The sequence below is a fragment of the Cryptomeria japonica genome, chromosome 9 (assembly GCF_030272615.1).
Source record: "Cryptomeria japonica chromosome 9, Sugi_1.0, whole genome shotgun sequence".
Classification (NCBI taxonomy): Eukaryota; Viridiplantae; Streptophyta; class Pinopsida; order Cupressales; family Cupressaceae; genus Cryptomeria; species Cryptomeria japonica.
The window spans coordinates 466,640,458-466,667,995 of NC_081413.1; the positions used below are offsets into that span (position 1 = coordinate 466,640,458).

At 34.8% G+C, this 27,538-nt stretch overlaps 1 protein-coding gene across 3 annotated transcripts in view; it reads right to left on the bottom strand.

The window, feature by feature from the left end:
* LOC131075920 (uncharacterized protein YKR070W) overlaps positions 1 to 27,538 on the bottom strand; it is a 317,903-nt gene that overhangs the window by 12,733 nt on the left and 277,632 nt on the right. For all 3 annotated transcript variants that reach the window (XM_058012870.2, XM_058012874.2, XM_058012871.2), the window contains 3 exons: positions 26,506 to 26,573; positions 26,124 to 26,343; positions 25,876 to 25,959 (listed from right to left, as the gene is read on the bottom strand). In XM_058012870.2, the coding sequence (XP_057868853.2) occupies positions 25,876 to 25,959; positions 26,124 to 26,343; positions 26,506 to 26,573 (372 nt within the window). The remainder of the gene's footprint in view (positions 1 to 25,875; positions 25,960 to 26,123; positions 26,344 to 26,505; positions 26,574 to 27,538) is intronic.

Below are 27,538 nucleotides of genomic sequence, written 5' to 3' on the forward strand. Positions count from 1 at the left end.
TCTACTACAAAAAAAAAAGGTCATCAGTAAGAAGCTCATATTTTGGAAACTTTGTACCATACCAACATTGAGTAAGGAATGTAATATAAACATTAAATGATAGAACTCAAAACCAAATACTTCTGATTTGAATAATACACCCAAAAACCAAACCAAAACCTTCAATAAAAACTCACTTTAATTCCACCTAGTGATAAAATATAGGATTGCATCCATTATAAAATAAAGATAGATCCAATCTTTTCCTATACCCTTATGTAGAATGACAAAATCTGATATGGTACCTATTGCACAAGATTGGCATTGCTACTAAATGTTTAGCCTTCAATTAAAAAAAATCTAGTCAAAATTAAGTTTCCTAACATGATGTGCTTATATTTGATTTGAAGTACACATTTAAAAACATCTTTGACATCAAGAAGCATGTGAAAATGAATTAATTGATGACAAGCATATTGTTTGGGAATTTGATGGAATCCATATTTTGAGGATCTGATCGCTATATAAAAAGCTATGTTTGTTCTAGGAAAATTTTAGGCAAGAAGTTTGAAAATGTGATCTAGTTTATGGCAAGTAAGGATCTCATTTGCCTTTATAAAACTGGTCTTTTTCTTTCTAGGCAATCTTATGATTGCCTAAAGAATATTCAATAGCGTTAAAAACTAGAGCAAAAGAATATTTTTATGATTGACTTTGATAAAATTGTTGCTTGAGTGAGATTTCATCCTAGGTTTTCTAATTTGATTGGGTTTTTTTCTTTCTTTTTTTATAAAATACTATCTTGACAATCCCAGATTATTGAAAATTTTCACTATAAATTCTCTATATTATTTATTTAACTCAAACATACACATGACATAAGAGCAATATTAATAGTTTATCATACCTTGCATTGTGAAGACAATCTAATCTCATTTTGTAACATCTAGCATAGCCTTTATTTTGAATTATAGGAAACGGACATCAACATTTTTGCGTGCAACTAAACTTATGCATTTGGAAGACATTTTCAACTACAATTACCAAAATTCGTCAATTGAAAACAAGCAAACAAAATTTATTTGGTCAAATAAAAAGACAAAGGTTGAGCATATAATAGATGGTCTTTGCACATAGTGGAAGATTTGTTGGAACGTGTCCAACGTCTCCCCTTGAGATTGGTGACATGGTGTAATAGCCTCCCGTGATATCCTTATTTGGATGGTAGCGATTTCTTGTGCAGGTGCACCTTTTGGAAAAAAAACAGCCAACTCAACTCCCTACAAGTGGTATTAGAGCGGGTTCACAAGTTTGAATCCCCTTGGGTAATGCTAAGAGGGAGATTGTTCGAATGTGTTTAGCATCTCCCCTTGGGATTCGTGGCATGGTTTAATAGCCTCCTATGAGATCCTTAACTAGGATGGTAGAGGTTTCCTGAACAAGTGCAACTTTTGGGAAAAATGGTCAGTTCAACTCCCTATGAGAATGACATCCCATTTTCCCCCACCATTCAATGCAAAGGTAAGCAAAGGGACAAATATCCCCTATTCAACTGCCACAAGAGTAAAGGCAAATTAAAAAAGGGCATGTTGTACCCATCTGAAATGTGATAGGACACATAAATTTTCCTTGAGGAAACAACATGCCCCTTTTTAATTGAGTAAAGTCAATTTTATTATTTTTTTATAAATAATTAAATAGTATTAAATAATATAACCATTATGGCTTTCAATTAGAACATTACTAATAGAGGCTTTTGCCCTCTCCCATTCAGGCAGAACACTATGAGGCAACAAAGAGATAGATACTGCCACCAAAAACCTCTAGTTCAAAGATCTATCCTCAAAAAATGGGTACGAAAAACATATAAAAAACCTATGATATCTGAAGTACCACAATTTCTACCAAATATTGGTAAGCAAAATGAAGAGGGTTCTATCAAGGTGACCTTTTCAAAGGAGTCTTTGCGTGAGTAGACTCAAGAACTCAGACAAATAGTGCTTATAGGTAAGTTCTAGAACTTTAATCCTGATAAAGATAAGCTATTAGCTTGGATAGATAGTCATTGGTATGGTGTTAATGAGGCTTTTTTAATAGATTAGGGAAAAAGGCTTTTTTGTAACTATCTTCTCTAACAAAAAAGACAGAGATGACACTCATAAAACTAAATCTTGGTTTTTCGAAGGAGTTGGTTTACATACACAGCCATGGATCCAAAATTTCAACCCTTCCTCAATCGGTATTAAGTACATTCATACAAATCACAAGATCAATAAAGTAAATGTAAAGTGACTTTAAATTTTAAGGGGCTAAATAGCCAAACCAAATTTAATTTTGGATAACATTAACCCCCAATTTTTTTTTGAAGGAATCCAATTCTATAATCAAATTTGCAAATTTTACACTATGAACAAGATACTAATGATATCTTCGGCCAAAATGAGATTTGGGAGTCATCATTCATCTCACAAGGTCTTGAAAATACCAAAGTGAAGTAGGAATTGTTGCAAAAAATTAATAGACTGCCCATTTTGTAAAAAATCCTAATTTGGCTCCAACACACAAAAGGATTTAGAAGTTAAAACTTACACCAAAAGCTCTTTACATCTATACCTTCTACCGTGAACAAATCTAGCATAGTTTTGTGTATTATAAAAAAGGAATGAAGTTCCTACCATTGTATATCTAAGCATCAGCATGTAAACAAAAAAAGCACTGAAAATCCTCCACAAATTAGAGTAACTCCAACACTTCAACAACTCCTTTGAGAACTTAATTCAATCCTTGGGAAGTTACCCACTAAGCTCTAATATTTTAATTTTTCTTTTAATAGAAGGCATAAGCCTGAACTTACATTACTATAATTAAAATATTTACATTCATCCATAAGATGTTTTGTCTCTGGTAATGACAAAATGAGATGAGATTACAAAATTTCCTTCAAAGGCATATAACCTTGTAGCTGAACTACTCATTAAATTCCTTGAGTACTATTCTATATGAACAATACTTTTCAATATATCGAGCTTAACAAAATGCTATTAACAGAGACCATAGTTACTGCGATATTTTCAAATGGGCATTTTCAAAAACCAATTGCTTGCACTTGCAAATACCTTGGCATCCTTTATGCAACATAATGACCTTCTTGGAGCTAACATGTCTCTATGCTTGCATGGAGGATGGGCCACATGGTTCTGCAAACAAATTACTATTCTGTATACTTTTATTTCTCTGTCACATAAAGAAATTCCAAGCTCTTGTTTGTGATTTCTAATGGTTGTTGCAACAATCTCCTCATTATCTAAATCAAGTTAATGGCTGCTGCAACGACTCTTCTCCCCCATGGGGTGATTTCAAAATCTGCTATAGGTGCTTCACTCCCCTCGACCCTACTGCTCATGCTGTGGATCTTGGTGGCATCGCCAACGATGTGGGAAGCTTGTGTGCCTCCTCCCTTGTGGGTGATGTGGTGTTTTCTACTGCGTCTCAACCTTGTGCCTCTGTTGTTGATGGTCCGCAAGGAGTGCGGATTGCTGGTAAGATGCCGATTGCCGCCGCTGGCGCGATAGTGTCTGTTGGGCAGAAACGAAATAGTGAGGTTCCATGGTCACGACAAGGGAGATGGTCATTTAATGGAGGGTTCATTCCTATTTCTAATGTCATTTCCCTTAATCTGAAAGTTGAGACAGAAGAGGAAATTGATCATAGTGCTTCTATTCTTTCCTTACATGGTGTGAATTGTTAGCTAAGGGGTTTTTGGCCTAACCTCCCTCAGCTGCACACCTGGATCTTTGAATAGTGGGAGCCTCTTATTACTGGTAAAGTTCATATTTCCCCATGGCTAAGGGGTTTTTTATTGCTAAGTTCGATAATGCTCAGGATAGAAACAAAACTTTATGTGATCATTATTTTAGCTGGAAGGACAAATATTTGTTGATGATTAAGCCTTGGCACTCTTATTTCAACCCTTCTTCTGAAACGTGTAATAAGATCCTGATTTGGGTTCGGCTTCCTAATCTCCCCCTTCATTTATGGGCTGATCATCTTTTAGAGGAAGTGGGTGATGCCCTTGGAGTTTTTTGATGGTGGATGATGAATCCTCTGATATTTTTCACTCCACCTTTTCCCGCATTTTGGTTGAAATGGATGTTTCAGAAGGGTTGCCTGCTGAGATTTTACTTAAATCTTCTAAGGGTTATTGGGTTCAATCTTTGGACTATGAAGGGATTCCCTTCCGATGTAGAAGATGTTTTAAAACAGGTCACGCGGCTGCACAATGTGGATTTGAGAAAAAGGCTATGATGACTACATGGTGGAATGGTGCTTCTCAACAACATTATACAGTTGAGAAGAAATCTGAGCAACATAGGAGTTTTTCTGATGTGGTTTCGATGGAATCACAGGGTCTTGGGGAATCCTCTTCAGATGTTATAAAGGGTGGGGGTGCTGAAGCTGTGCAAGATTATCATGTTGAAACCCCTAAAGAGAGAGTGATTGGGTCTCAGGTTGCTACTTTAGGTGATAGCGTTATGACCATCAAATCTGGGGGTGTTTCTGATAAGGCTATGCCTGCAGGGAGGAATATTGATGATATCTCTGAGACAGTGGCTACAGGCATTCATTCTTAGGATAATGGAGCACTGGATTGGCATGATAAGGCAACGCAAGTGGAAGAGGGCTGGATTTCTGTTAAGGGCAAGAAAGATAAGTTCTCTAAGCCTTCTTTTGACATGACTCTCCGTTCCCACAAGAGTAGCTCTAAATGTAAATCTTGATGGTTCTTGGTGGGGGGTTGGTTTTTGGCTGGCTATTGGCTGTTCTTTTTGCAGCTTTGTTTTAGGTTGTGGGAGCCTATTTTTAAAAACCCATGTTTTTGGCTATGGGTGCCATTTTTACCCATGGTTGTCTAGTGCTTTCATGTTCCTTATGTTAGGACAACTTTCTGGTTGAGGGTTCCAGATCCATTCAAAATCTGTTTGTAAAGGGTTTCGGATCCCTTCAAAACCTGTTTTTGCCTTAATAAAAAGCAATCTCCTCATTATGTTCATAAATAGCACGCTTGAGGGCAGCATAAACATTCAAGAAGTCTGAATTTTTTCTTAGGTCTATATGACTAAAAAGGCCACCAACCAAAGTTTTTCCCTTATACATATCATATTCTTTAACCACATTATAAGTGTCATGCTTGGAATTGTATGGCCCTTTACATAATTAATGGCTAACTAGGCTACCTGGGCATAAGTTAATAAAAGATCCCATGGAATTTGACAAAAAGCAAGATACTACTTGAGACAAGGACAACAACCATGGCAATGATGCTTGAAGGAAATATTCCTCGATGGCAACATGAGCTGAATGCTCAATTCTACCACAGTCTAGCATGAAGACAGACTTGAGCATTTTTGAGGTGATTACACTCGACTCCAAGTATTCTGACTTCATAAATGGTATTGCAATTCTTCTATTCAGCACAAGACATTCCATTTCTTAACTAAAAAGAGAAAGATGGAGACCAAAATAAAGAAAACATAGAGGAAGATGGGAACCAGAGCAATAAGAACAGGGAATAATGCCGCCTTGAGCATTGCAATTCTCTTACTAATAATGCCTTGCACCTACCAAAATTATGGTGTTGGATGCCAACATTCCTCATTCACACATTGAAGTAATCAAAATCCCATATAAATGAATTTTGCATATGAAAAAAATGATGTCATTTAGTGTAGAGTGCTTAGGAGGTGCTGAGAAATGAATGTCTTCAGTATGCCAATTGTAATGTAGTGATGATTGTGATGTGAGTTCACTCACATTAGAACCAATGAAATTTGCATATTAAGATACATGCCCATGTAAACAAATAAAATTATTACCTTGAACCCTTTCCTGGGGCGATAGTTTTGTTGGAACCCTAAAATTTGCAATTTTTAGAATTCCAAATTCCAAGACAAGGAGCAAGAAAAATTCTAAATATATATATACATATATACATATATATATGTATATATATATATATATATATATGTATATATGTATATATATATATATGTATATATATATATACATATATACATATATATATGTATATATATATATATATATATATACATATATATATATATATATATACATATATATATACATATATACATATATACATATATATATGTATATGTATATATATATATATATATATATATATATATTGAATAGGTACAAGTAATATATTTTATATTTGTTGCACAATATGAAACCATAACATAAACACAATAATGGGCATAAAAAATGGAGTGTGAAGCACCAAAGGGGGTATTTACATCATTTAAAGACCATTTATCCATTATATACCCATAAAATAGCCTTAAAATACCTCTAATATGCCCAAACAACTTGTAAAGTGACAATTAATTACATAAACTAAGGCAATTTCGGGATTTGGAATTATTTTTATTTAAAAGGGGGGTGTCTTTTCACCCAAAGGGGTATGAAAACCATTCAAACACATATATGTGTGATGTAAAATGTAAAAAAGAAAAACAAAGAACAGAGATACAAGAGGTGGAGGCAATTTTGTACTTTTAAACTTTTTATCAAAAATAACCAGTTGCATTTTCTTTCTCATATGTGTTGAGAGTTAACATATTTTTAGAAGGCAGTTGCTTGTGATATTATCTAAAGGAGATAAGGTTATTTGTGTTCTTCCAGTGAAATTTTGTGTTACATATTGTAGCTTTGGATAAAAAAAGATTTACTTGTGAATTGTAATTGTTCCATGTATTTCTTCCTTGGATGGTCTCTTAAAGTTAGGGTTAAATTCATTCAAGCGGTTTACAATATAGACATTGAAGTAGAGCTCATAAGATATAGTAACTGACAAACTCGCCGAGAGGGGGTGGGTTTAAAAACTGTCTCATAAATTTACACAATAAGTCCTGATGAAATATAAGACTCTGTAGCCCAAATAAGAGGAAAGGCACTGATCATTTGTAAACAAACCCTTTAACCATACCAGTTACCCTTTAATTTAAAGCATTAGGATTAGTAGAGTAGGTATAGTAGGTAATTTAGCCAAAGTGTAATATATATACTTTTGTAAGATACATAGATCAATACACACATCTGAAATCGGTTTGTTTAAGAAACTTATGTCATTCTGAGACTAGGAGATATCAGATTAAGACACTAAATCTGCTATAAAAAGCATTGGTTGAAGGAACAACTAGTGAGTAGGTATACCCGCCTAGGTCTTGCAGAGCCTAAAGTGAGAGAGTTAGTAACCAAATAGGTTCACTCTATAAGTTGGCCAAGTCTATTGGAGGGTTTGATCATAGGAGTTGGCATTTCCTTAGAACCTATCCAATCTGTTGATTTGAGACCCAACAGATTGGCGACTCTGCTGGGGAAGAATTATAAAAACTCTGTTGTGGGAGAGAACTCAAAAGAAAGAAATAACTTATGTCCTCTATGAAAGAGGTGGCGACTCTGTAAAAATGAAAATTAAATGAAAAAGATCAGTAGCATTCAGTATGTTTCAATATCCATATTTTTATGAAGAAGCATCTTCAAAAAAGAAATATGCATAGTGGAAACCACAACCACAAAGAGACAGGAATATTCCAAGAAGATTTAAACCATTGGATTTCGGTAACATCCCTGAGTATCCAAATACATTTCCCTGTGAGTTGAAGATCTATATGCCGAGGTTCCATGGAGATGAAAGAGAATCACCAATTGGGCATCTAAAATCATTTTATTGGTTTATTGAGACCTTTAGAATCTACTCAGAAGAAACAATCACGAAATGGTTTGTGCTAACATTGGAGGATGTTGCAGAGCAGTCATTCATCTTGTTACCCCCACAAAGTATCTCATCATGGGAAGAACTTGAGTGGTGGTTCATGGAAGAATTCTACAGTGTAATCGAGGACAACATTTCAGTCGCTAGCCCTTCAATTGGTTATCCATAGCAAAATCAAATTCAATCGGATTATGATTGCGGCAATGCAATCTACAACATAAGAAGAAAGGAAGGTGAATCTATAGAAAAATTGATTGGCAGAATAATGGTGACTTATTTCCAAATGCTTGATAATACACAACTTAATTCAGCTATACTGGAGGAATTGATCGTGAGAGAATGTGGGTCTGACAGTTTGGAATCAACATGTTCAATTCTTGAAGAATTGAATAAAAAAATACATGATTTGTGTGAGACAAGTAACGTCAACATAAGAGATGCAAATGAAGATGATTATATAGAAGAATCAGTTATCCCTTTGGAAGTCCCATCTGATGAAGAAGCAATTGATGATGTTTGTGAGTACAAGTTAGAACTTGAAGAAATTGTTGCTAACATTGATGAAGAATATTGTACCAGTCATGAGGAGAGTGAATCCATACCTGAGTACCTTGATGATACAATTGATAAAGAGGAGGTATGCGAATTTGAAAATGGCTTTCAAATATTTTCAAACCCCTTATGTGATGAAGTGATAGAGGAAAATCATATTCCCTATTGCCATGGTATGTGTGAAAAGGATTTTCATGTATTCTCAAATCCTTTATATGATGAAGAAAAAATTTCAGATAGTATGGACAATACAAACATGTGTGAAGACAACATGGGTAATAATATGACTAAGTCACGTGATAAAAGGACCACAAAAGTAAGAGAGTTACAAAAGGAAGGTACATCACATAGAGATAAAATAAAAGGTGAAAAGAAGTACCAGTTAGATAATATGCAGCATTCCAATAAAATAGAGATGAAGAATATGCGGATGCCACAAGAAGCAAACTTTTGTAAAAGTATAAATATCATTTCCTATGGAATAGGGGATAATGGTAATCCAGGTGAAATAAAGAATTCTTATAAAATAAGGATGGATAATGCATCTTATGACAGGAATTGCCAATCAGGTGATATCACTAATTTCAAAATTTTTATACTTCATGATGAGAATCAGATGTTTGATAGAGGAAAGAATTGGTGTTCAGTTTTTGGGCTTGAGGCCACCAAAATAGGTCAATGAATTAGGCACATGGTCTGCTCTACCAGAGATCTGAATTCTTGCTATGCCCACAAGGGGCATCCATCCCCAGACAGAGCCACTGTTGGAACCCTAAAATTTGCAATTTTTAGAATTCCAAATTCCAAGACAAGGAGCAAGAAAAATTCTAAACACACACACACACACACACACACACACACACACACACACACACACACACACATATTGAATAGGTACAAGTAATATATTTTATATTTGTTGCACAATATGAAACCATAACATAAACACAATAATGGGCATAAAAAATGGAGTGTGAAGCACCAAAGGGGGTATTTACATCATTTAAAGACCATTTATCCATTATATACCCATAAAATAGCCTTAAAATACCTCTAATATGCCCAAACAACTTGTAAAGTGACAATTAATTACATAAACTAAGGCAATTTCGGGATTTGAAATTATTTTTATTTAAAAGGGGGGTGTCTTTTCACCCAAAGGGGTATGAAAACCATTCAAACACATATATATGTGTGATGTAAAATGTAAAAAAGAAAAACAGAGAATAGAGATACAAGAGGTGGAGGCAATTTTGTACTTTTAAACTTTTTATCAAAAATAACCAGTTGCATTTTCTTTCTCATATATGTTGAGAGTTAACATATTTTTAGAAGGCAGTTGCTTGTGAGATTATCTAAAAGAGATAAGGTTATTTGTGTTCTTTTAGTGAAATTTTGTGTTTCATATTGTAGATTTGGATAAAAAAAGATTTACTTGTGAATTGTAATTGTTCCATGTATTTCTTCCTTGGATGGTCTCTTAAAGTTAGGGTTAAATTCATTCAAGCGGTTTACAATATAGACATTGAAGTAGAGCTCATAAGATACAGTAACTGACAGACTCGCCGAGAGGGGGTGGGTTTAAAAACTGTCTCATAAATTTACACAATAAGTCCTGATGAAATATAAGACTCTGTAGCCCAAATAAGAGGAAAGGCACTGATCATTTGTAAACAAACCCTTTAACCATACCAGTTACCCTTTAATTTTAAGCATTAGGATTAGCAGAGTAGGTATAGTAGGTAATTTAGCCAAAGTGTAATATATATACTTTTGTAAGATACATAGATCAATACACACATTTGAAATCGGTCTGTTTAAGAAACTTATGCCATTCTGAAACTAGGAGATATCAGATTAAGACACTAAATCTGCTATAAAAAGCATTGGTTGAAGGAACAACTAGTGAGTAGGTATACCCGCCTAGGTCCTGTAGAGCCTAAAGTGAGAGAGTTAGTAACCAAATAGGTTCACTCTATAAGTTGGCCAAGTCAATTGGAGGGTTTGATCATAGGAGTTGGCATTTCCTTAGAACCTATCCAATCTGTTGATTTGAGACCCAACAGATTGGCGACTCTGCTGGGGAAGAATTATAAAAACTCTGTTGTGGGAGAGAACTCGAAAGAAAGAAATAACTTATGTCCTCTATGAAAGAGGTGGCGACTCTGTAAAAATGAAAATTAAACGAAAAAGATTAGTAGCATTCAGTATGTTTCAATATCCATATTTTTATGAAGAAGCATCTTCAGAAAAGAAATATGCACAGTGGAAACCACAACCACAAAGAGACAGGAATATTCCAAGAAGATTTAAGCCATTGGATTTCGGTAACATCCTTGAGTATCCAAATACATTTCCCTGTGAGTTGAAGATCTATATGCCGAGGTTCCATGGAGATGAAAGAGAATCACCAATTGGGCATCTAAAATCATTTTATTGGTTTATTGAGACCTTTAGAATCTACTCAGAAGAAACGATCATGAAATGGTTTGTGCTAACATTGGAGGATGTTGCAGAGCAGTCATTCATCTTGTTACCCCCACAAAGTATCTCATCATGGGAAGAACTTGAGTGGTGGTTCATGGAAGAATTCTATAGTGTAATCGAGGACAACACTTCAGTCGCTAGCCCTTCAATTGGTTATCCATACCAAAATCAGATTCAATCGGATTATGATTGTGGCAATGCAATCTACAACATAAGAAGAAAGGAAGGTGAATCTATAGAAAAATTGATTGGCAGAATAATGGTGACTTATTTCCAAATGCTTGATAATACACAACTTAATTCAGCTATACTGGAGGAATTGATCATGAGAGAATGTGGGTCTGACAGTTTGGAATCAGCATGTTCAATTCTTGAAGAATTGAATAAAAAAATACATGATTTGTGTGAGACGAGTAACATCAACATAAGAGATGCAAATGAAGATGATTATATAGAAGAATTAGTTATCCCTTTGGAAGTCCCATCTGATGAAGAAGCAATTGATGATGTTTGTGAGTACAAGTTAGAACTTGAAGAAATTGTTGCTAACATTGATGAAGAATATTGTACCAGTCATGAGGAGAGTGAATCCATACCTGAGTACCTTGATGATACAATTGATAAAGAGGAGGTATGCGAATTTGAAAATGGCTTTCAAATATTTTCAAACCCCTTATGTGATGAAGTGATAGAGGAAAATCATATTCCCTATTGCCATGGTATGTGTGAAAAGGATTTTCATGTATTCTCAAATCCTTTATATGATGAAGAAAAAATTTCAGATAGTATGGACAATACAAACATGTGTGAAGACAACATGGGTAATAATATGACTAAGTCACATGATAAAAGGACCACAAAAGTAAGAGAGTTACAAAAGGAAGGTACATCACATAGAGATAAAATAAAAGGTGAAAAGAAGTACCAGTTAGATAATATGCAGCATTCCAATAAAATAGAGATGAAGAATATGCGGATGCCACAAGAAGCAAACTTTTGTAAAAGTATAAATATCATTTCCTATGGAATAGGGGATAATGGTAATCCAGGTGAAATAAAGAATTCTTATAAAATAAGGATGGATAATGCATCTTATGACAGGAATTGCCAATCAGGTGATATCACTAATTTCAAAATTTTTATACTTCATGACGAGAATCAGATGTTTGATAGAAGAAAGAATTGGTGTTCAGTTTTTGGGCTTGAGGCCACCAAAATAGGTCAATGAATTAGGCACATGGTCTGCTCTACCAGAGATCTGAATTCTTGCTATGCCCACAAGGGGCATCCATCCCCAGATAGAGCCACTGTTGGAACCCTAAAATTTGCAATTTTTAGAATTCCAAATTCCAAGACAAGGAGCAAGAAAAATTCTCTCTCTCTCTCTCTCTGTATATATATATATTGAATAGGTACAAGTAATATATTTTATATTTGTTGCACAATATGAAACCATAACATAAACACAATAATGGGCATAAAAAATGGAGTGTGAAGCACCAAAGGGGGTATTTACATCATTTAAAGACCATTTATCCATTATATATCCATAAAATAGCCTTAAAATACCTCTAATATGGCCAAACAACTTGTAAAGTGACAATTAATTACATAAACTAAGACAATTTCGGGATTTGGAATTATTTTTATTTAAAAGGGGGGTGTCTTTTCACCCAAAGGGGTATGAAAACCATTCAAACACATATATGTGTGATGTAAAATGTAAAAAAAGAAAAACAGAGAATAGAGATACAAGAGGTGGAGGCAATTTTGTACTTTTAAACTTTTTATCAAAAATAACCAGTTGCATTTTCTTTCTCATATGTGTTGAGAGTTAACATATTTTTAGAAGGCAGTTGCTTGTGATATTATCTAAAGGAGATAAGGTTATTTGTGTTCTTCCAGTGAAATTTTGTGTTTCATATTGTAGATTTGGATAAAAAAAGATTTACTTGTGAATTGTAATTGTTCCATGTATTTCTTCCTTGGATGGTCTCTTAAAGTTAGGGCTAAATTCATTCAAGTGGTTTACAATATAGACATTGAAGTAGAGCTCATAAGATACAGTAACTGACAGACTCGCCGAGAGGGGGTGGGTTTAAAAACTGTCTCATAAATTTACACAATAAGTCCTGATGAAATATAAGACTCTGTAGCCCAAATAAGAGGAAAGGCACTGATCATTTGTAAACAAACTCTTTAACCATACCAGTTACCCTTTAATTTTAAGCATTAGGATTAGTAGAGTAGGTATAGTAGGTAATTTAGCCAAAGTGTAATATATATACTTTTGTAAGATACATAGATCAATACAGACATCTGAAATCGGTCTGTTTAAGAAACTTATGCCATTCTGAGACTAGGAGATATCAGATTAAGACACTAAATCTGCTATAAAAAGCATTGGTTGAAGGAACAACTAGTGAGTAGGTATACCCGCCTAGGTCCTGCAGAGCCTAAAGTGAGAGAGTTAGTAACCAAATAGGTTCACTCTATAAGTTGGCCAAGTCAATTGGAGGGCTTGATCATAGGAGTTGGCATTTCCTTAGAACCTATCCAATCTGTTGATTTGAGACCCAATAAGTTCATCATGAATAAGACTCACAAGGGCGGGAAATTTTGCAAGGTCTGATTCCTCAATTTGAAGTGACACATCACTTTGATCACATGCCATATTTGCCAATGCGTCAGCTACTATGTTACCCTCTCTATAACAATGCTTGAGCTGGTAACATTGAAAGGTTTCTAAAGTTTTGAACACCCGATTTATGATATAAGGCAAGTTCCAATTAGCTAAGGATTCTTTTTTACAAGCATTAATTATGATCACTAAATCTCCCTCAATCCAGATATGTTTGATTTCTAATCCATTTGCCAAATTTAACCCTGACAAAAATGCTTGTGCCTCTTCTTGATTGTTAGTTCCATTTGACAATTTTAGAGCTATGGCTTTAATGATTTTTACTAAATGGCTTCAAATAACACATCCTGCACCAGATGTTCCTGAATTCCCTCAGGAACCTCCGCCAAAATTGAATTTTGCCATTCCCAATGGAGGTGGAGTCCATAGTATGTTTTTACGGTTGACTTTGACCTTTGGCATCCATGTTCCAGGATTTGGTGGATGAGTCAACTCCCACTGAGAAATTATTTTCGCATCCCAATTGGAGAGCCTTTGCTTGTCACATTTGATTTGAAAACAGTGGACATAATTGATTCTGAAATTGTACTTTCTATTTTGCATATTACTTCTTCGACATAATTAAATTCTTTGTGGAAGATTCTAATATTCCTTTCCCACCATAAGCTCCATATAAGTATTCATGGTATTATTATCCAAATAGAGAACAAGGAATCTTTATTTAACAATGGCCATGAGGAAAATATTTTTCACAAAGTATCTTGAGAGTTGACCAATCCAGTTTATTCCAAAACCATGTCCAACATTGATGAGATAATTTGCAAGAAAGTAATAAGTGATCTACATGTTTTTCATATTGTTCACATAGAACATAGTTCTAGGGAGTAGATATACCTAGTCCTACGAACCTTTCACATGTGAGGATGTGTTTGTTTAATGCCAACCAAGCAAATGCCCCTGCTTTTGGAAGTACTGTCAAATTCCAACATAGTTTATGAGGCCATACTTTTGATTCAGCAATCCCCTTTTGAATAATTGATGTGTAACCTAGCCTGACTTTTAACAGCCCATCTTAGAAGGCCCCCAAATAAATGTGTCTTGTGACATAGAAAAAAGGACCTTTCTTTGTTGCAAAAGATTGGAGAACTGCACTTTTTGATCTTTTGGAAAGCTACAATCTTTAATACTTTTTCATTTGATATTTGAAAGGAGATTATCTTTCATTACAAAATAGTCTTTCACTTTCAATCGCCAATCTTGCTTTAGGAAAACTCTAGTTGTTTCTAGTCCTATAGTTTTGATCAAAGGAGTGAAGCCATTCTAGAAATCCTCTCAAAACAAGGGTTTTCCCCCTTTATTGATTGTCCATGTTAAAAGTTGTATAGTAACATCTCTGCAAGTTATTATGAAATTCCACATTTTTTATCCTTCAAGGGGATTTGACATTGTGAAAATGCATTCAAGTACAAATGAATCCATATATTTACCTTGAATGATCTTAGCCCCCACTTGGAAGTAGGTTTTGCAAAAAACATTCTATGCTAATTTGGGGCTCCCAAAGCAAGATTTCTTGGTTCCAGATTATGAATTCCAGCACGACCATGGTTTTTGTCTTCACAGAATTTGTTACATGATACTAGTGATATTTTGCTCTTTTTCTTATCATCAAGGTTACCTTGTCATAGGAATTTTCTAAAGCCCTGCTCTATATTCAATTGTACTATTTTTTGGAAGTTTGAGAATTGACATAATATTTGGGAGAGCTAAAAGCACCGCCTTAGTCATTGTAATCTTGTCAATGTCAAACATTTGCCTTTCGAAGAAGCAACTCGGTTTTGAATTTGCATCAGGATGTTAATCCAAAAATCAAATGTAATTGGCCATGGAAAATGGGATTCCTAAATATTGACTTGGCAAGAAATCGTGCTTGAAATCAAGAATTGTTATAATAAGTGTTGAGACCGTTGAGGCAGTATTGAGAAAAAATATGTTTGATTTACTTGCATTAATCTTTTGCCCTGAAATCATACAATAATCATCTAAAACCTTTTTGACCACTCTAGCTTCCTACACAATTGATTTACCAAATAGAAGTGTATAATCAACAAATAAAGAGCGTGTCATGTTCATGTTTGTATTGGAACAACACCTTTCCATCTGCCTTGAGAATAAGCCCTTGTAATTGCTTTACTCTCAGATTCTACCATTAATATGAAAAGGAATGTAGATAATGGATCTCCTTGTCTCACTCCTTGAGAGGAATAGGAAAAACCAGTTGGACTATCATTAACTAAAACTGAAAATCTGGCCTTGGAAATAAAGGATCCAACTCAATGGCACCATCTATGAGCAAACCCAAGTTTATGAAGAACTTTACAAAGAAAGTACTAGTTAAGTCTATCACAACTACAAGCCTTCATCATGTCAAGTTTAATAACCACTGTTGGAATTTTGGCTTGATTAATGGAGTGTCGTATCTCATGTGCTATTACAGCCCCTTTAGTTGTTTCCTTGGAACAAATCCACCTTATTCATCTGATATTATTATTGGTATAGTCCTACCAAGGCTCATTGTGATTGCTTTGGACAATGTTTTATAAATTATGTTACACAATGAGATGGGTCTAAAATCAGCAAAAGTGGAAGGACTTTGCTTTTTGGGAATCAAAGCCATTAATGTAGTATTCATTTCTTTCAAAATTGTACCATTCCTCCTTGATTCCTCTAAAGATAACCAAATTTCTCTGCCCAAAAAATCCCAACCTTTTTGAAAAAATATGGCAGTAAAACCATTTAGACCAAGTGCTTTGTCTGGCAGCATAGAAAGCACCACTTCTTTTATTTCTTCTAAAGAAAAAGGTTTTAGAAGAAATTCATTATCTTCTTCAAAGATTAACAAGGGAATATGTTGTAGGAACTTACCTGAAATGCCATTATTGATAGTGACAGTGTGCTGATCTGAAACCTTCAACAGGTTTGAAAAATCAACTGCTTCTTGACTAATTAACTTTGCTTCCTTCAAACAATTTCCCGAAGTAAAATTGATACTGAAAATTGCATTTGCTTGTTGCCTGATTTTAGTTGATAGATGGAACATTTGTGTTTTTATCTCCTTCCTTAAGCCACATTTCTCTTGATTTTTGCCTTCAAAAAATCTCTCCCCTTAATAGAATCTCTTTTATGACCAATTGCACGTTTTTCCTATAAGATGAAAGAGGAATTATTCATCCTAAACATTATAATATGGCCATTTATGTCCTCAAGCTAAGCTTGTATTTCCATTTTTTGGGAAAAAATGTTTTTGAAATGTTGCTCATTCCAAACTTTGATTTTATTCTTAATATAGACTAATGTCTTAACCATCTAACACATTCTGGAGCCAGCAACATATGGTGCATTTTCCCACTAGTCTTTAAGTTGAGGTAAGAACTGAGGATCCCTGAACCACATTTCTTAGAACTTGAAGGAAGATTTGGGATGAGAAGCTTGTGCAGCAAATTCCATCTGAAGTGGGAAATGATCTGATCTCGATAATGAAAGGATGGTGGACCTGAATGGAGTTATGTTAGAAAAGCAGTCAACAGAAGTTAGGAATCTATCCAATCTTTCTAAAATAAAATAAAAAGTCTCTTTGCCTATTTGTTCAAATAAAAAGACCATTTTGAGAGGGGCAGTCCAAGAGACCATTTCTTACAACTTGAAGGAAGATTTGGGATGAGAAGCTTGTACAGCAAATTCAATCTGAATTGGGAAATGATCTGATCTCGATAATGAAAGGATGGCGGACCTGAATGGAGTTATGTTAGAAAACCAGTCAACAGAACTTAGGAATCTATCCAATCTTTCTAAATTAAAAAAAAAAGTCTCTTCGCCTATTTGTTCAAATAAAAAGACCATTTTGAGAGGGGCAGTCCAAGAGATCATTTTCTGAGATGAAATCGACAAAATCTTCAATGACCTTTTGGGGAGGAATTATACCTCTGTTCTCCTTATGATGCAATATTGCATTGAAATCTCCTCCAAGAAGTACTTTATCTTTTAATTGTGTTAAAACTGAAGAAGCAAAATCCCATAGGATCTTTTTCCCAACTGTTGAAGTGGGAGCATAGATATTGACTACCTAGAAAGACAAAGCAAAGGAAGTCACCTTTACAAACATCCAATGCTGCATTGAAACAACCAGCTCAATTTGAGTATTTTTACCATTCCACAACATAGCTAAACCTCTAAATGTACCTTGCGTTGAAGAGAGAAGAAATTTTCGTTTCTTCCATTTACTAAAAACTTCTTAAGCCTGATCTTTTGGGAATTTTGATTCTTGTAAAAGAATGATGTCCACTTCACTTGTATCTAATTGATGCTTGATCAAACGTCTTTTGTTAGGGGCATTCAAGACCCTAACATTCCATGATAGAACTCTCATTGACCTTGAGGAGAGTGGCAAGCTCCCCTTAGTCTAAAACTTTTATCCAAAGTGACCTGGATACCAGCTGCAATTTCTTCCTAGGCTTTTTTTACTTTTAGGAGTTCTACCTCTAGTTGGTGGAGTAGAGGTATTCTCTAGTTTCTCTATCCTATCTATTGGTGCAATGGAAAGAGATTGGGATAAAATCATATCAAAATTCTTATTTAATTCTTCTTATGTAATTTGGTCAAACAATTTTGAACCTTCTTGTAATACAAAGTGATCTACCATCGCAATCATTTGCTCCATTGTCATTATATCCTGAACTTCAAACAAACGCTCTTTATTAGCCTTTTCCTCTATCAACTCAATCATTTGTTGTTTTGTTATATCAATTGATAGGTTCCTACTTCCTATACTCTTCAAGATCTGTGTAACTCCATAAAACAATTTAGTAAAGATGTGATAATGGGAGAGGATAACACAAGAAAACACATGATATGGATGGTATCAATGTTACAAGAGTCAATGCATACATGGCATGCCTTCCAATTTTGTGTCCAAGCACACCAAAATGAGGCATGTTGACTCATTTCATCAGACTTAAAGAGCCTGGCCAAGTTTGGGCCAATTTTTTTAATTGATCATTTTCTTGTAAACCAACTCCAAATTGTTTCTTTACAAAATTTCGTGTACTTTTGAACAACACAGCTAATTATTCATGCTTATTCTCATGAAATTATAAGTTGATTTCCTTGCTACTTTATGAGGAATGTTATATGATCTTTAGCAAATGACAGATTCATAATATTATGTTTTTTATTTGCACCAAGAATCAAGTTTAATTGATTACTATGTTACTAACTATATTTGTGCTTCTTTGGCAAGATTATGCCTTCAAAACATATGGTGCAAGAGCTATTACATGGATGGTGCAATACATAATAAAAAGTCTATCTTCTATGTGCCTTTGAATCAAAAGGGTGAAATATGAAAGTAGCTCTTGAAGAATCAATATGGCCTTGAACATTTATGGAAGAGTTCCAATTGGATACAAGTAAAAGTACCATCTTACTTGAAGTTATTTTACTTCTAAAGAATATCATTTCTAAAGAGAAAAGCATGCTAAAGATCATTGGCACCTGTTATATATTGGAATCTTAGCCATCACTTATCAAAACCACAGTGCGGTGATTGGCTTTTAGGTGATGCCATTCAAGGGGAGTGTACATGACACTACCTAGTGGCTAAATCCTAGATGTAAGACCTAATAGGCATGAGACCTTTAGGCATTATATGCACCAAATTCAAATCAATGCTTGGCCTTAGGTAATGCCATTGAAGAGGAGTCTGCATGTCAATGACACCACCTAGTGGCTAAATCCTAGTTTTTAAATCCTACAGGTAGGCATAAGTGAGTTCTAATAGTCATAAAATAAGACCTATATAGGCATTAGTCAATCCTTTAAGCTTGCAACTAGGCATATGTAAGTCCTTTTTGTTTTAAATATTGCAAGTAGGCATTAGTAAGTCTTACAGGCACATTTGGGCTCAAGTCCTATGGGCACATTGTAAATTCTTCTCCTTGTAAATCCTCCACTTGTAAAAGTATTGTATTAAATCCTACGGGCACTATGTAATGAATCTGGGGAGAGGCTAATTTGAGGATATTGCGGCTCCAATATAATTTCTTATAAGACCTCATAGCATCATATTTAAAACACTGGGATTATATATTATGACAAGATTACTTCCATGTAGTCCGGAATGCATGATCTTCATGTTGGCATATATTTGTGTCCTTGTTTATCACTCTCAAAGAAGCCCTATGTTGCTAGGGTACTTCATTTTTTCTTTTATGGAAATTAACATGTCATGCCCCCTATTAGCATTAAGGGGGAGTGTTAGAACATAATGTTATTAGGGGTTATACCCTTATAACATTCATATATAATGTTCTAATATAAGGTTATAAAGCCTTATATATAGTATATGCTTTATAAGCATATCCCATTTGAAATAATTATAATCTAATAGCTATTAGATTACTAATTATTTATGAATGGGGTTAAATTGAAAAGGTGACTAAAGAAGTCGCCCTTCCTCCATATTTAAAGAGGTTCTCTCTCATTTGAGAGGTGTGGGAATTTAGAGATTGATAGTGAGTTACATCACTATGCACAAGAGATATTATTGGCCATATGGAAGTACTGGAGGAGTTTCCCCACATTCAAGTCTATTTTATTATAGATTATAGTTTGTAAGTGTTTTAATAAAGTGATGCTTTATGGGGTTTTTTACCTGACTAAAATGGTTTTCCCCATGTATATCTTGTGTAATGTGTACATTTATGTATGTATAATTCTAATTTTATTTATTTATATCTTATTTATAATGATTAGCATGATAAGATCCTAGTTTATAACAATACTTCTTCTAAGTAGACCAACCCATGTTTGATGGACGTGTTCCTACCACATGTGGGCCAAGGGATGTTGTATCACGCCCTTGGGCTTAGTTGAGGCAAATGTTCCAAGGCACTCTATCGTGCTCTCGTCTTCAACCCTTTTATGGTTGGTTATTGGGAATAAACCTATAAATTGGTCTACATATGAAATGTTATTTAGTTTAAGTGCTGAGAGAAGTAGTCGGTAGCAACCTATTGTATTTAAATGCCCGTCAAAAATTATGGAAACATATGCAAAGGGCCCTTTTAATAAAAAAAAAACCTCTTCTACAATATATTACACCTAAAGGTGAAAATAAAAGAAATTCAGGAGAGAGTAGGGTGTGGAATTGTCATGTTTGTTTGACAGATTTTAGGGGCAACTAAACAAGGGTAAAATCTCATTTTTGGGTGATCCTCATATATATATCAATTATTATTATTACTTAATATAATTACCGACGAATGATTATTTGAAATTTATCTATTTATTAAAAATTATTATTTAAATTAATATTTATATTTATTACTAATAATATTATTGAAATATTCAAATTAAAATAAATTAATATTATCTTATAAACATGATTACTTAAATATAAGTTGCCAATGAATCCAACTAGTGCCAAGTTTACCAAGGACGATACATATTATTAAAGAAGTTTTGTATCTCTGTCAAGTCAGCCACTATCAATCATGTGTAAATCTATATCGGCATCACCCCAAGCCTAATCAAAATCGACTACAAGGGAGCAGCAACTGTATTCGAAGAAGGCAGCAAACTGAAGACAACTACACAGGGATTAAGAAATGTAATCTGTACCCTAATGAGAACAATATATACTCTTAGTTGCAGATCCATATATCGATAGAGACAATTCTGTAAATCACCATAGAGGACTATCTCATATCTAATGACAGCGATGATATAGAAGAGATGTATGAAGCAGCGTCTATGATTATGATCGACTGTTCATTTGATATTCCGTATCAAAGGAGGAGATCGAGAGTATAATAAAACAATTATTGATTAAAGCATTCAATAAGCAACTAACCATTCCATTATTGATTAAGGCATTCAATCAGCAACTAACCATTCCGTTATTGATTAAGGCATTCGATAATCACTTCATATATGAAAGGGCAAAGCATCAATACTACATCTGTAATGACAATTAAAATCAGCGATCTCACATAATAATACTCATAATTTACATATCGATTTATGTTCTAGACAAATAGATTAATTAACACCAAAGTGGTGCGGTTCCTGGCAAGGCTCCAATGGTTATGAAAAGTCAACGTCTAAAGGGACGTCTTTTGCAAGGAAGGTTTTGACTTTGTGGACAAGACTCCTCACCCACGGTTGGGGAAAAGACATGATCCCTCATCTTGATAGAGAGATATTTATACAATAAAATGACCACTCCAAAAGGGAGGGAAGGTGGGGAAAAAGGCGAGAGCAGGCTACGAACAGCAAAGGGAGAAAATACGAACCGGAACTACGATTGTGGGTTACGAACAGGTAAGTAATGCCACATAGTGTATATATGTGTGTGGACATGTGTGCCACACACACATATATAAGTAATGGATATTTTAATATATATGTTAATAAATGGTTTTTATATGTTAATGAATATGTGTAAATATGTTAATAAATATGTGTGAATATGTTAATGAATATGTGTAAACATATTTTGATAAATATGTGTAAATATATGTTAATGAATACATATTAATGAATAGTTCGGAATATACGTTAATGAATAACTGTGAATAAATGATAATGGATATTTTCGAATATATGTTAATGAATATTCTTGAAAACATGTTAATGAATAGTTTTCTGAATATATGTTATGGAATACATGTTAAGTTAGGAATGGAATGGAAAATGATAATGAATTGTAAAATGTAATGTAAAAATGTGATTATATGATGGAGGCTATAGGAAGGAAATTCCCTTAGCCTAATGGAGGGATTATGATAATCCCTGGTAGGGAGTATAAATTGAATATCTATATGCATATATGTATGGCTTGGTTGACAAAGCTCATCCAAGAAGAGACAGATCTGGCTGGTCCTCTCTGGTAGACTTGGATGATGGGATGCATCATCCAAGGCAAGGAATTGATCAGATGTGATGGTCTTCCTTAGTATGGCTTGGATGTAAGAAATTACATCCAAGACAAGAAACGAATTAACCTTCGATTTCTTGGATGGCTTGGGTGTAAGAAATTACATCCAAGACAGGAATCGAACTAACCTTCGTGTTCCTGGATGGCTTGGAACCAAGATGGGTTCCAAGAAGGCGAGCATCATCCAAGGCAAGGAATTGATCAGATATGATGGTCTTCCTTCGTATGGTTTGGATGTACAGGAAATGAATTAACCTTCAATTTCCTGGATGGCTTGGGTGTACGAAATTACATCCAAGACAGGAATTGAACTAACCTTCGATTTCCTGGATGGCTTGGGTGTAAGAGGTTACAGCCAAGGCAAAAATCGCATTAACCTTCGATTTCCTGGATGGCTTGGAACCAAGATGGGTTCCAAGAAAGCGAGCTTCATAGCCGCCTAAAGACATATCTCCATACGGCATTTGTATCTTTTTTATTAGATAAGAACTCTGATTAGTGTTAAGTAATTTAAGTTAAATTGCAAATTAGATTAAGTTATATATCTATATATTTGTTGTATTCTAACAATTTGTTTTACAGGACAGTGATCTCTAACTAGTAGGGACATTACAGTTTAATACACAAAGACGTGAAGCTATAGAGTTATGCATTGCTAGATTCTTTTTTGCTAATGTCATCCCATTTCATCTGGCATATTCCTCTTACTTCAAACAATTGGTCAAAGATATAGCCACTTTTGGTCCCACATTCACACCCCCTGGAGATCATAAGCTACAAACTACTCTCTTAGACAATGAGTATTCCAAGGTTAATGTGCTAATGGAGGATATGAAATGAACTTGGATGAGGACTAGTTGCTCTATTGTGATGGATGGGTGGACTGATGTTAGACATCGACCACTCATCAATATCATTGTCACATGCCTTGTTGATTCTTATTTTTTGATAGCCATGGATTGTTCAAGGAAGCATAAGGATGTAGAGTTCTAGTTTAGCATTTTGAGAGATTCCATAAAGGAGGTTGGGGCTGCTAATGTTGTATAGGTGATCACTGATTCAGCATGTGTGTGCAAATCAGTAGGTTTGATGATGGAGGGTGCTTACAAGCACATCTTTTGGACCCTATGTTGTGTTCATGCATTGAAAGACATTGGAAAAATAGATTGGGTGAAACAAGTGGTGGTAGAAACTAGAGACATTCAAATGTTCATTTGCAACCACCACACCTCACTTGCTCTCTTTAGATCATTTTCAAAAGAGTTCCTCAAACTCGTTGAAACAAGGTATGCCACTTAATTTTGTATCAAACTTCCAATTTTTTGATTTAATGAACATTGAATATAGGTATGCCACTTAAATTTTTTATTATTTAATAAATGTAGGTATGCCACTTACTTTATCTTGCTGGAGAGGATGTTTGAGGTGCATGATCCTCTACAGTTGATGGTGGTGAATCTTGAGTGGGCTAGATGGCAGGAATCAAACTCTACTGAGGAAAAATCTGCCAAACAAAAGATCCTTGATGACAACTGGTGGTCCACTGTCAAGTGAGACATCACTGATTTTATTATTAAATTGCTGATTGTTTTAAAAATTAAATATTAGATTGTTGATTTTCATATTCTAATTTTAATATTTTGAACTTTGCACTTCCAGATATGTTTGCTCTATCATCTCACCTATTGTAGATGTCATCAGATATGCTGATACAGACTCTCCTAGTCTTGGAAAGATATATGAGACATTTGACAGTAAGCTTGGGAAGATTAAGCAAACAATTTTGGCTAAAGATCCTCTTTGGGGTTCTATGAGCAACATATTAGACCCATTGTGACATAGAAGTGGAACATAATGAGCACCCTGCTTCATATGGTAGCCTATGCAGTGAATCCCAAATGGAATGAACCACGGGATAGAAGGGTGCCTCCATGTGATGATGATGAGGTTTTAGATGGGTTCACGCGGGCCATTGATAAGCTATATACAGAGGAGGAGGCTTCCATACTTCATGCACAATTCCTTGACTTCACTAATCTTCGTGGTCCTACATTGAGTAAACCACAAGCGAGGTTGGACATAGCTACATTAGCCCAAAGAGACCCTATTGGATGGTGGACATGGCATGGGAGGGATACACCACAATTGAAGTTGCTTTCCATTCGCCTACTTTCACAAGTTGCTAGTTCCTTTGCTGCAGAGAGGAATCGCTCCACATATGGCTTTATCCACTCTATCAAGAGGAATATACTTACCTCTAGACGAGCGGAGAAGCTAGTGGCCATTCATAGTGCTCTTTGACTTCAGGATCATCAAATTCTAGTGTATCGACAAACTCTAGCCTTACGATGGGATTTTGATCCCGAAGATGTGGCCCAGGTTGATGAGGAAGAGGCACTAGAGGGATTGGTTGGGATTCCCTTGGATGAGGTGGACGTGGACCATGACAATCGTAGAGACTCAGTGGATTCTGATTTATGCAATGTTAGAAGATGCAGATTAGGGGAAGCATTGTACTTTGTTATTTTTTATTTTGATTTTCCTGTCATAATTGACAATGAAAGTATATGGCAGTAGTGTAGCCTTTGGGCATTTTATATGTTAATTCTTTAATATCTATTATCATATGCATATTGACAATTTGAATGAATTAAATATTGAGTATTGACAATATTGTATGTTCAAAATTTACATTCTAAAATTTTTTCATAGTATCATACACATGCTATATCCATGTTTTCGTATGAATATATTGTATATATGCATGCTTTATCCATGTTTTCATATGAACATTTTAAATTTTCCTATATATTTAAAATTTTCTTTATATTTTATATAGTCGTCTCCTTTGCCGTCTTTCCCCCCTGGTCCCCAAATTTGGCAAACAAAATTCACCGTCCTGGAAACTCATCCCACCGTCCCTTGCCATCCCCGTACTAGAAACTCAGGGTAATGTAGCAAAACAAGAAACAAGTCCAATAGTTTAATAAAGCTGCAATCATTAAATGAAAGCAGATGATACTATTATTCTTTTACACAAGAGATGTAATTTCTAATTGTTTAAGGTGTTCTTCATCCCTAGATCAACATTTTTTTCAGCCTAAATAGTGTTTTTTAATCTCTATAAGAATCAATGACTATGCGTTCTTTAGAGTCTATCCATTTTTCAAAAGATGACTTAGACCTCCCACCATAGCCCCCATTTTTCCTGGTTCCAAATTTCTTATCAATCAAAACTACCACAATGCACTGGGCAAGGAAAATAATTATGCATTCTTGGATGAGATATAGATTCTTAAGTTACTTTCAGGATTAACAATAAAATAAAACTAGTCTAATAAAATAATATTAACAATGGTTAAAGAATCATTTATGCTTATCAAGTAAATATGAACTCAAAATGAGTCATGAATTTTTTCAACATACCAAATCAGCCGGAAAATCTGCATGGTTACCTTCCCCACTGAAACATCCAGTTCTTGTAAGAATAGAAAACCAAGGTAGGCCTGCCTGTATTGTGGCCAGTAAAATTCTTTTAAAGTGATTTGCAAACTTTAGTGAATTTACAAGGTGGCTGAAGAAATACAAACTGAAGTGGCCAAACCTTATACCATCAGTGTTAACAGAATGAATTTAATAAGACCAAAAAGCAGGAGGATCAAGCTGATGCTGACCTGTCGAGCACCAAATATGTCAACTGGAGGGTTATCTCCTATCATATAAAGAGATTTTATTTCATGAGTTGGGAAGTTTTCAGCATTTGAAATCTTAGGATGATCAGTTGTTTCTGAGCCAATAGAAGATGAAATTTTCTGTAAAACAATCTCGGCATCTTTGAATACAGTAGCATTTGGTTTCCCAAATGACGTATATGTCAAAGCACTATGATGAATCCTGCGAAATGAAAGTAATTTCAATGATAAATTAACACCCGAATCAACTCATGATGAATCATGAAAGATACACATATATCAAGATTGAAGATGAATGAGATGAATCATAAGCATTTTTCTTAGTCCTTATTTTGATGAATATCTTAGCCACCCTAAGACTTGCCTATTAAATATGCTCTCAAGAGCAATTCGAAATGCTCCCATCCCAAGTCTTACAGTAGGAAATGCTGCCTGTTAATCATGGATACATTTGATATCAGTAACATTAAATTAGTTTCTTTTTACATATTGCTGCTGAGAACGGCAGATTACAAAAATTGAAACCCTGACCTTTAATTTGTAAGCTTAATAATTGAACAAGTTTGATGACAACAATCCCAACAATCAGTTACATTACAGCATTTAGCTTGAGAAATACAGTCCAAAACACAACACCACAGATCAGAATTGACAAACAGCAACTCAGTCCTCCAAGATAACCCTGATTCACTTCATCTACAGAAAACCTGAAGTTGAAATGATGATCAAAACACTTCCAGCCCAGTCACCTATGGTTTCAACACCTATTTGCTGCCTTTAGGAGACTCGACCAGCAAGTAAAAAGCTGAAACTGTCATAACACTATTCCAAGATAAGGCATATGGCTGCTACAAGGCAAGATACCTCTGCTGCAACCCTTCAAACATAATAAAAGGCTCTGGAACAGATGCAATATCATTCACAGCTCACCTAGCAAGTCACACCTAGCCTACCAAGGGTATGGCTGCCAAAAACAGGCACACAAATCCTGCAATTCTTGCCCAGCATTGAGTTCTCCCTTTCACCCATTCCAAAAACACACCTAAAGGCCTCAAACTCTTTGCATTATGAATGATAATGACTTTAATCTGCAATCGCTTAACAGATAATGTGAAAACAATCAACCCAAAGCCTTAATGAAACCCTATGCCAACATTTGATGCTTCTTTCCAATCATGGCAACTGTATTTTGCACGTAACCTCTGCAAACATTCACAAGTCCTTTCCACACAATAACTGGCCGCCAGATTTGCATTCAATTGCCGCACAAGAATGTCTATCACAATAAGATTATTTTCTCAACAATCTCTATTAAAAAAAAAAGAATAATCCCTCAAAAATTTGTGGAAATCATCGCCCACCAACATAAATGTTAACTCTTTGAATCATCAACATAG